The 11962-nt window shown below is 38.5% G+C and overlaps 1 protein-coding gene across 1 annotated transcript in view; it reads left to right on the top strand.

Moving 5' to 3' along the window:
• Positions 1 to 1301: 1301 nt before the first annotated feature.
• The window catches only part of vipr1b (vasoactive intestinal peptide receptor 1b), a 51130-nt gene continuing 40469 nt past the window's right edge, over positions 1302 to 11962 (top strand). The window contains exons 1-2 of the mRNA XM_072378838.1: positions 1302 to 1531; positions 11811 to 11897. Of these exons, the coding sequence (XP_072234939.1) occupies positions 1474 to 1531; positions 11811 to 11897 (145 nt within the window). The 5' untranslated portion in view covers positions 1302 to 1473. The remainder of the gene's footprint in view (positions 1532 to 11810; positions 11898 to 11962) is intronic.

Raw genomic sequence — 11962 nt, 5'->3', positions numbered from 1 at the left:
TTGCTGAAGGGGTAAAGTGAAATTGTCATAAAAATGGGGTAATCACTTGTTTTGGTGTTGCTTTGTGTAAACAGGTACTATGAAATGTCTTCACTTGGGTGGGAATCAAATGATCATTTCATTTGATTGTATACACTGATGATAGGTAGTTAAAAGCAGTTGCATTGTTATTTTGATTGCCCAGAACCTTCTTTTTGCAGCTAATGAAGCTTTGATTTTTCAGATAGATTTCATGCTAAGTGACAAACTCAGACAAACTTAAAGAGCAGGGGTTATCTGACATCATTCTAGATGCTCATAATGTCATTAATCTGCAGCCATTATATTGTTCAATCAGTGTTCATGTCATGCTTAAAGAAAGACTAATGTGCGTTCTACCATAACATCTTTACTTCTTTTAATATGCTCAGACCTGTTTACACAGGTCAGCAAACGGCCAGTATAAGCTAACGTTACAACATGCAACCAATCACCAGCACTGCTACAGAGGATTTTTTTTTGACATACTGCTCTTGTCTGTGAAAGGATACGCAAAATTAGGCAGCTGCATGCATGCAATGACGTGGAGCAACAAGAAAGCCACCCGCCTGTCAGAATTCTGAACTGAGAGGGATCTGACCATCCACTCACACAATAAGAACTTCACACAACCTCACGTCCTTTTAAAAAGGAAGGACATTTTCTTGTTCCAGTAACTCTCATCTAAAAAGCTAATAAAAATCTAGATTTGTTGTTACTCTGGCTCAAATAGGTAGGATTGAATAGGAAAGAGTATACATAGTAATATTAATTTTAATTAGAATTTCCTTAAAAGGCTGCTTTATTCTATTTAAAGTACAGTTTGGGGAGGAGAAGACGAGATAAGATAGCATGAAAAATGTTACTAAATCAAAATATTTTGGTGGGAGGTAGAGTTGTTAGCTCTCATACTGGCAACAGCTTTGGAGTTCAAAAATCAGAACACCCAGGGAAATACAGAGGAACTCCCACATGTTTATTGCACCTGTCAAATCAGATCCATAACCTCAATGGATGTTTGTTCCTCGGATGAAATCGCCACCCGACTCTCCTCCGGGCTCTCCAGACTGTGTCTGTTGCGAAACTAAAAGCGCATCAGACAAGTCAGGGACTATACGAGAATTAATAAGTGCCTTTCTGACTGACACCTTCCTTCTACGAGCTGACAGGCTTGTTAACGCTCCGTCGGGACAGGCGGTGTGGAGTTGTGAATGGGAGAGGGGCGGGTACCGTCAAGCCAATACAGCTTTCCTGCTGGAGAAGCGCACAGAGGAGCGCGGTCCGATGGAGCGGCAGCGGTGGCTCTCCTCACACAGCCGAGCACGCACACCCTCACTTTCCTCACACCTGAGAGACATTAAGAGGGCAATTTAGCCAACATCCAGGAGCAATAAGAAAAAAACAAACTTCTCATTGCAAAAAAAAAAAAAACCGACGTCAAAAATTGAAGACAGGATGGATTCTTCGCAGCTGCTTTACATGCTGCTGTTCTACGAATGTCTGCCACAAGTAAGTGCAGTTTTTACTCCGAAAATATAAAAAAAAAAAATGATATATTGATCAATGAGAATTATATTACTAGATTTACCTTGAGAAACAGTGTGCAGTTAAGGTTTTACGGACGCTGACGCCTTTACTTTATAAAGAGCTTAATTAAAGCTATTAGATGAGATCAGTATATGTGATCTGTACATTAACTGATCTTAAAAAGTATTTAATATGCTTTGGATGTCATTGTTCCTTTAAAAAATGTATCCAAGGATGTTCTTTGTTTGTCTATCTCCTCCTAAGACGTCTTACTTTGGAAACACATAGCATCCCTTTGTCAACAGATGAGTCAGTACATGTGAAGGTGAAGTTCTCTCAATAGCTGGCAACAAAACCAGTACGACAAATAGAGCTATATAATCAGTCACTTTCATTCAAATAGAGGGCTCAAGCCAAACTCACATTCCTATAAACTGGAATTCATACAAACAGAGTCACCTGTGATTCACCATGATTAAATGCAATCAGACTTGTTGATTGATTTGTTGTTCTATGTGAATTATACCAGAAAAGGCTGCAAAGAACTTGGAATGGTCAGACTACTGGTTGAGCTGAAGTCCTTTCAGCAGGTCTCTGTATTTATATTTCTCATATGGCTTATGAAGTATGAAATAAATATATCTACATATTGTTTGGACCTCCCGCAGGATGTTCCATTGTTTTTGAACAATATAGATATGGGTGTGTGTGTGAATAAATAAGATTTTTTATTTTTTTTTTCCCCTCGGGTAAAGTACAGTAATTTAACTGGACCAAAATCCAACTACTTCACATTGTACTCAGTGTGAATTCATATAATGGGCTGAAAGCTTTTGAGCCTTGCCACATGATGACGTGTCACCTTTCAGAGTCATCGTGCTGCAGGGAGTTTTAGTACAGCAATACATTCATTGTGGCTTTCCCCACAATTTGTATATAAATCAGAGTCCTTCAGATTAAATGAACAGTCACCCTATGCCTCAAACTGAAACCACTCAGATGGTAGAAAGAGCAGAAAATCTATTGCTCTGCATGTTTTTTGGGTTTATATTGTCATCAGATGGATCAAGCCCATAGTGACATCCGTTGCTCCTTCAGAAATATTTATGTTGTCACTGTCCCTCTCTTTATGCACAGCCATCAGTTACAAATGTAATTTCAGACATCAAGGATGAGGATGCTTTTTGTTCTAATTTTAGAAATGCAGGAGAGAAAATGAAAGTAGAGTCTGGATCTAAGAAGCACTCTTATTGACAATGACTGACTTCTAGTCGTCTGACACTCAGCGTGGCTTTCTTTAATGCCTACCAGGAAAGCTCTCTCCAGGCTTAACAGGCGGTAACCATCTAAGAGTGCTGTGAGAAAATTTCACTCCGCACACCTCTGAGAAGTCTCAGTTGTCTGGCACATCCTGACGCTTCAGATCAACCAGAAACATCCTTTGTTGACATACCTCAGTGGTACCTATAGGGTGCCCCCCACCCCCAATTCCTCTGTGGCTGCTTATAATAACACACCCTGACAATAACACACTCTGACATGTTTCATCAATGTTTCGAGTGAGGAAATTTAGTGTTGAGGGCGGCACAGAAAATCCCCATAAGTGGTTAAAAAGTGCATGTTTGTGACTGGATGTCACCGCTATCGATTTAACACAAAGCAGAAGGGATGTGGAGGAGGGCAGCAAAGGGTGGGCGATAATGACTGCTCCCCTTTCCTTCTAAACAGGAAACCAACAGACACCAAATGCAGCTATTTGAATAAATAGAGCCTATCCCTCATTTAAACAGTTTGTGTTCAAGTGCTTGGGATTGGTTTCCTCTTTGAGTTCCAGAATGAAAGATGAGGTAAATAGAGAACAACATACTGTATGTTCATCGTCACTGCGTGCCTTCACCTCAGCTAAAAGTTTTGAGCAACTGCCTGACACAACATATCAGAACAAATTATTGTCTCCCATAACTTAGAATAGAATATCTATCCACATTAAATAGTCATTAACAAAACAATCAAAAAAAGCAGGGACAGGGACAAAGTGTTAAGGAGTTTGATTGAAGCTGCTTATTAGAAGTTCATCCACAGGTGCATTCATGTACATTCATCCAACGTTTCTGCTGCATGTCGGCTGGGCTTTTTTCTGTTTCATTGAATCGTGCCAAAACGGCAACTAACCCATCGTCAACCACCACAGAGATAGCATCGGAGTCTCTGCACGCAGACGGCAGAAGACTCACAGGAGAGATGGATGCGACAGGCGGCATGGACATCAATCTGAGACATAGTAACGTGTTGAAACACCACGCAGTCAGACTACTGATCCGGTATGCTTTGATTTTGTGGTTTTGATGGAGACAAATATCTTCAATTTTATATTTAGTGTTCATCCTGTTGCGAACTTAATCAGAGAAGATGCTCTACACATCTGTCTGCTATATACAATAATGTGCAAAAGTCTGGAGCCATCCTTCATTTCTTTGTGTGTTACTATGAAAATGAGTGCAAACATAAATGGAAATACAGCATACAAGGCACAAACTGTTAGTTCTTATGAGCTTGAAAGTCAATGTTTGGTATGAGCGCTTTTATTCTTCAACACCTGAACCCTCTTAGACAAGCTTTCTTGTAAAATCTTTAATAGTCTTCAGGAATAGTTCTCCAGGCTTCTTGAAAGACATTCCAAAGCTGCTCTTTGGATGTTTTTTTCTGTCACGATGATCCTACACTGCTTCAATAACATTGAGGTTCAGGACCGGTTGCCACTGATGTTCAGTCCACTTCTTGTGTCATTTGACCTCAGCCTTCTCTCCCCGTTTTTCTTCCGTAAGAACGGCTTCTTGACAGCCATTCTCCCATGGAGACCATTTCTGATGAGACCTCAATGAACAAAAGATGCGTCAACTAAAGGGTCAGGTGCATCTCTCAGGTCCTTTGTCAGGTCTTTGCTGTATTTTTATTTTTTTCCCTAATTTTATGAAACATAACTTTCAGATACTATTCATCTGCTGTCGATAGCTCTTTTAGGCCTTCCCCTCTTGTCTCAAATGTTTTAACAATATGCTGCTCTTCTTGCAGATTTTTGCCAGGTTTTCAACTGATAGTTATTTGGGAATGACCTTGTTGGTGCTCAAATATCTTTTCACACTATGTCTGTCAAACTGGGAAGAAAAGTACTAAAAGATACAATTTAAAATTTGTTCTTTGCTAAGCCTTGAAAACTTTAGCTTGAGATCACATTGAAAAGGTTACAAGAACATTTGGTTCCTTGGAAGCAAAATTGAAAAAATGAGGGGCAGCTCAGGGCTTTTGCACAATGCTACATGCTAAATTATATGTAAATTAGCATATACAATCTTTTCCCAAACCCAACCAAATAGTTTCGGTGTCTAAATCTAACCAAACATTAATATCAAATGTTGAAATAAAACAAACAAAACATGAAAATTACTGGAGACTGTTTTTATTTTTTATAACGCCACCATCACCTTAAGACTAAATTTTGACACTTTGCTCGCAGTTGCTCTTGCATATTATTTTTTTACAAAAGTATAGGTTGTCATTTCCTGGATAAACAATCCATGGGGTTATTCTATGGAGGACAGTCTCCCTCTAAATTGAAACCTTTTAATATGCCCGATGCTTAAACCATGCTCCATATTTTGACTCTAAACACAACCATACATATGAAAAAGGCTACAGTAACAATACTTTTAATCGTTTATGCAGACCACACCTTGTAGAAACATGGTGCGAGTATTTGGTAGCAACAACTGTGCAATCTGTTTTAATTTCTATGTCAGAGAACAAAGAGGCAGTTATGTGTTCAGGGATATTTGTTTCTTTGTCCATCAAATAGATTACGCAAAAGCCACCATGCTGAATTTCATCAAATTAGGCAAATTTGGGAAGTTAAAAGTGGGTTAAAAATGTACCCAGTACACACACGTTCTTTAAACTTACAAAACAGGACATTATATAACAGGTATAGACCCTGTAATTTGAATTTAAATCTAAATGAGGATTTAATTAAATTTGCACTTAATAAACACTAACACCAGAAACTGAAAATGACTTTGCTTGGCTGCAACCACATAAAACTACAGCCTTGTACATTATTGCTAGTGTGCAGATTAAGCCAGCAATACATAACATGTTAATTGCTTAGTTTAGTATAGGTATGCTGCTATGCAGACTGGAGAGAAACAGCTAAGCTGTTTTTCTTTGCTTTCAGCCTTTAAGGTAAGATTCTGGGTCTAGCTTCATACAATTGCATGCAGCACAACAATTTCCAATGTTTCTCAGGATTTCCCTCTTAATGTCAATATTCTAGGGTAGGAAACATGTGCATTGGGTTTATGTTTGTTAGGCTGGTAAAGAATCCTCTTTAAGGTCCAATGCTCACATTTTGCTCAGTGGCTTGCAAAACCCCAAGATTAACAACAGAGGCATGCACACTACGTGTTGCTCTCCAAGAGCATTGCTCTGGCCTCACATAGACACCAACCGCTCCATTCATCTTGTTAACTCTATTTTTTATTTGATCTTTTATCTTGTCCTCAAACAAGGCAAAGCTGTCAGCCATTTTAAATGACAGCAATCATTGAAAACCTGAAGCAGCACCGCCGTGATGAGCTCTGCACTAACAAACTATCAGAGCTGACAAGTATTTATGAGATGTTTTGCTGATCAGGACTTTGTGTCTATGTGCATCCCTCAGGCTTTGCAGAGGTCTATTTATTACCTGTATATTTTGGGGCTGACAGTATAATTCATTGCCCAATACAGCATCTTCATCTCCATGGATGAGCTGCCCTAACTCAAGATATTATAGCTATGATTTCAGCATCAGGTGGCAGGCACTTCATTCAGTCCTCTGCATTTTTAAATTGAGCAGCAATCCGAGTCAAGTCCCCCCTCCTCGTGTCTCACAGTTTCATGGATTAGGGGATTCTGTGAACTTGGGTGCTTGTTTAATCACTGGTCACTGTCTTTGTGATTCTGGCTCTATTCATAATATACGGGCTCATATGAACCAATAAACCACCGCAGTGCAATGAAGAACGCTTGATCACAGCACCCTGCAGACTAAGACCATGTACACATTCCACTATCGTGTCTGTTTTTCTCCCTGATTACGGACTTAGTTTCAGGTTTCTTCTGCTTATGTAACTTGAACGGCTTTTGAGAAACATCGAGTTGAAATTTGGGTTGCATGCCCAAACAGCAGAGGATATAAAACAATGCCTTGCTGTTTTATTTCATGTTTGAAAAAAAAGTTTTCTATTTTTTTTCAATTTGGAGAAAACTCTCACAATGTGCCTCCGATAGTTAATATCCTATACTGTGATACATCTTTTCTCTGCAAAGACGTTGAGTTGGAATGATATATATTATCAAGAGCACAATGTTTCTTTCCCTGTAGAGACATTAAGATCTTCTCTCAGTTGTGGCAGCTGGTCCAGGCACATGTGCATGGTATTGCATGCGAGTCCCTGCTATGCACACTATTAGCACAGTCACGTGCACAAATTACAGCTGGAGTTCGACTTAGCCATTTAACTGGACTACCATCATTGACCCAGCATAAATGCAAAGAAGCGAAATTAGGTTATTAACTGAAGTATGTCCAACACCACGATGCTGTGGACTGCGATAACAACTTTTAGGACATTCTGTTGTTTCCAACTCTCTCTGTGGGAGATCAGTGTACGTGTAAGTATAGCTGAATTCATGGCACTTGTCTTCAAGTTACTTGGATGAGGATTTTGTCAGATGACGGTTTGGTTATAAAACAAGGATTTCATTATAGCAGAGCAACAGTCTGTCTTTAAGTGACCTTGAGTTGGCGGAAAGTCTCAATGGGCCGATTTTCTGTCAAAATGTCAGACACGTTTAACCGTCTGACAAAAGAACCACAAAAATATGTGAATTATACACTTAAGCTATCAAAATGTAGCGAAAAGATTTGATTTAGGTGCGTATACAAAGCATAAAGGCCTACTTAAGCATATATATGCAGAATTATTATTTGGGTGCTTCAGCATGGTTTTTAAAGGTGCTTTAATTTTGTACAGTTTGAGTGGAACTAACATATTTAGATGCATTTTCTAAAGTGAGTTTTTTTCTTCTGGCCAACAAAACTATTGATTTTTTTTTTTTAAGAGTCTCGTAAACATGCCGAATGAGAGAAATAAACCATAAAAGACTCCCAAGAAAGGAAAGAATAAGACCAGAACTGTCATTGGTTTGTTTTTCTAATCTAAATGAAAATGTCTAAAAATATCAAGCTTCAGTGTACAAACTACAAGCTGCCCAAAGGGTTCCAGGTTAGGCTGCACTTTAGCTTTAGATTTAGTTTTGTTTAGTTTGCTATTTGCATTGTTATTGAGCAATAAAAAAAAAAAAAGTAATAAAATAAAGTAACCAGTTTGTAAATTGAATCAAATAAGCATAAAAACCATGAGCTCTGGATCTGTTGTAAACTAAAAGCAATTAGAATAACCCAGCCCTGAATGATATGATCATGTCCCGTTTGTGTGTCAAAATTAGATTTGAATTTAACACACAATGGTGGCACACTTGTCATTGTACTGCACAATGACAGCATTTAGCATTACTGTGATGTGTACTGAATAAAAAGAAGCTATTATCAGTGGGATGAAGTAGAAAAGCTCATAATTGCTGTAATTTTACTTGAATATTTTGTCTCAATATTAGGATCTATATAAAGAACATGCGAGGAGAATGCCCACGTGTGCATGGAAACTCTGGCCAATGCATATGAACATTTTTGAGAAACTTCCAGCTTTACAGATGGTGAAAAGAAGCCAGACTGTGAGAATTAAATGGGAAATTGGTTAATACATTTTTTTTTTTTTTTTTTAAATTATTTTTTTTATCATGTTACGGATCCATTAAATGTTTTTAGCAATCCATTGAATGTCCAGTTGTAAAAGATCAAAATTAGCACTAAGAAAATGTTAAACCGAACTGGGTAGAAGCTCATTTAATTTTTTTAATAATGACATCCTGCCTTGAGAGGAGCTTTTAGATCCAAATCCAAGCTCCATTGTTTTAATGACCTACAATCTATTTCGTGTTATCAAGGGTCTGACCAACAGGAGATTTCCTCCTACAGCTATGTTGCACTGCACAGATTTCTTTCTTTTTTTTTGTTTTGAGGATTAAGCTCCTACCTCCCAAGCAGTGCCACAGTGTGTGTGTCAGGATGACCTCGCTCATGCAGGGAGAAGGTGAGTGAAGCAATGAGTTGAACTGACAGGAGCCAGTGTGGAAAGTAAAAGTCAGATATTACAAAGTTTGTACTGTACACACTGCATTCATCAAGTTTCCACAAGCTGCACACACAAACATATGATTCAAAAATACACCCTGAGTATTTGTTTTTTTTTAAATGGTTTTCTAAATTGAATTATTTCATACATGACAATATCTCTTTTATATGGCATTATGTTTTTGGCAGAAATCAATAGTTACACAATGTAACTCAGGAATCAAAGGTCACAGATCCTCACCGCTCCTCCAAGCCCACTCTCAAAAGAAAATGCATAATTGATGCATTTTTCAACATGTCCAAGGTACATGGTGTTACAATCTCTGGTAAGACGGGAACATTTCCCTGGGTGTTGTTTTCTGTCTGGCAATGCTCACGTGACATGTCAAGAATCTTGTAAAATATCAAGACGTATAAGAATTAAAGTGTGGAAGCTGAACCAAAGTGGATTTTTGTAACTGTCTAACCATGTAACTGTAACATGTAGACCTAACCCTGTGCAAAAAGTCTAATCATGCACTTATAGCTCCTAACATTAACCATCCATGGATTAGAGAAGAAAGTAGAATGGTCAGAAATAGCAAGTGGAAGGGAAAGAAAACAAAACTGCTGGACTGTGGAAAATAAGGAGAATGAGTTTTAAAGTTGCGATGCCTCAAACAAGGCATCAGGTTTGTGGATTAGTAGCTAAATTAACAATTGCGAGATGTTGAAAATGTATGTATCACACAGGAGCATTCATGACGACACATAATGTGACATGCGGATTAGTGTAGAGGACAGATGAAAGAAAATTGAATATCTGTACAATTCTTGAGCATTTTTACTGTGAATTTACGTTCTGTGGTGTGATTGGGTTGTCCTTCCAATCATTGGACTGATGTGAATTACCATGACATCAGCAGCCAGTGTGATACAGGTGGAGGTCACTTTTTTGTGTGTGTGTTTGTATTGTGTCAAAGACAAAAAAAGTTATGCAAAACTAAGCTTAGCTTAGCTGTCGCCAGGGTTAATTTGCACTGGTCCGACTTGTATCAGTCCGGTTAGCTGTTACTTTATGTGATGTTGAGCTTTTATATTATGTGAATAGTAATGTATTACATTTAAGCTAATTGTAGTCCATATGTGTGCCTGGGTTTTGTTGACTGTGCTGCTGTTGTCTCGGCCAAAAAAAAACACTTTTTTCAATCTCGGGGGGGATTTGTTTCTGGTTGAAGGTTGAATAGAAATGGGCATATCAATGAGAAATCATGATGTGGCGTACAAATAACACTTCATGTCGTGCTAGTATGAAACCTCTCTTCTCCTTTAATTAACCTTTATGTTAAACTTAGCCATGTTATTCAAATGTAATGCATTTAAGCTTTAACATTGCATTGAATTGTGTTAAAAGTCACTCTAAATGACTTCACATTTTGTATTCCTTTGCTGCAGACTCATCATGGCTTGATATTCAAGATTTATCATTATTATTTATTAGCCCCTGAAAACACATTTTTGGGTTTTTGTCTAGGTCACAGATGTGATCTGAGGGTTTATCATCTCACTTAAAGAGAAAGTTACTCCTACATATTAGAAAATTGTGATTGTCTTTTGCTCCAGTTCAGTGAACCAGAACAGTTGAAATTACCTCTCCATTTTGCAGACCTTTTACCTCTGGGAATGTGGGAAAACATTGGTACAAAAAAAAAAACAGTGAGGCAATATTTCTTTAATTTGAAAAATGAGAAGTGTTGCTCTCTGAAACTCCATGCATCTCCCATGACACCCCTGGAGACACAGAAAACTATTGGTTCTTCTTTGTTTGAAATCTTGAAAATGTTAATTTTGAGCCTTGTCCTGTCTTTGAGTCCAGGATCAGCAAACTGACATGAATGCTTCTTATTACCATTCATGTGATTTAGTTCCAGTTAAAAGCTAGAAAGTAATGACAAAAAGCCTTGTCATCTAGGTTGTTGTTCCTTATTTGTCATTTGTGAGTGGCTAATAGGCTGTACTTGTTACAGCCAAAATTTATGAAGCATTTGGAAACTTCCATTCCAAACTCTGTCTAATAACTTTCTAACAGCGTCAACTGTTTAAGATGTGCGGAACTATCTGCTCCTTCTGAATAATCCTGCACTGAAAGCACATTTGATGCTGCATGCTTGTTTAATGTATGAAGTGTATATAATTTACTAATGAACCGATGATTTCACTCTGCCTCACATTACTATTATGCTCACGCGCTCGCTGCTGTTCGGGGTGTTGTCTCGCCTGAGGTGAGCAGTGACAGCTCCAGGGAGAGGCTGGGGCTCATGCAACAGACTTTAAAAACATCTGTAAGGACCAATTAGAAAACACGAGCTGTACAGTTGTTAATTCAATGTGTGCTTGGTACTGCAGCATTTCTCTCACCATGACCTTTACTGCTCTGAGTACTTCAAGTATCGTAGCTTGTGGAGAGGGGTGTAGCTTCTCCTGGGGAGTTCATGAATACGTTCTGGCTCATGCTGACTTCTCTTTCTCTCTTTCTGCTCATCTCCCTTGACCTTCTCAAGCTTCTGATGCACGTCTTACACGTTTTCATTGGCTCACTGGCTCTCGGCCAGTGGCTGTCAGCCTGCATTTTTCAGCCTTTGTTGACACAGATGAACAATCGCAGTGGATTACTCAGTTGCTGCCCTCTCCACTTCCTAATCCATTTGCATGATAGCATCTATTTTCCTTTTAAGAGGGAGCTTTGTTTGAATTTCAGACTGAGAACATTTCTGGGTATTTACTGTATTATTAGCCAGAGATTTATTCTAATAGAAAAACACAGCATGACAGTCTGCATTTGCCAGAATGTGGTAAATATGTATACATTTTTTTATTTTTGTTTTTTTTTTCAGGCATATAATTGCTTTCCTCAGCCACTTTATTGAAATCCCTTCACTGACAAATACATTGCTTTAAAGGAGAAATCCTTCTTTTTTTCTTCTTTTGCAGGTAGCATCAGTGCAAATGTGTGACGTGGTGAATGAGATTGAGCTGGAGAAAGAACGATGTGAAAACAGCACCTCTGGGAACGTCACATCAGGTGATTCATGTAAACATTTCTCCATCCCCGTTGCTGTATGATGTGTGCAGGAGCCTGTTTAGAGG

This window comes from Leuresthes tenuis, unplaced genomic scaffold (assembly GCF_036924035.1).
Source record: "Leuresthes tenuis unplaced genomic scaffold, fLeuTen1.0.hap1 SCAF_24, whole genome shotgun sequence".
In the NCBI taxonomy this organism is placed as follows: domain Eukaryota; kingdom Metazoa; phylum Chordata; class Actinopteri; order Atheriniformes; family Atherinopsidae; genus Leuresthes; species Leuresthes tenuis.
This window is presented reverse-complemented; position numbering and strand designations above follow the sequence as displayed.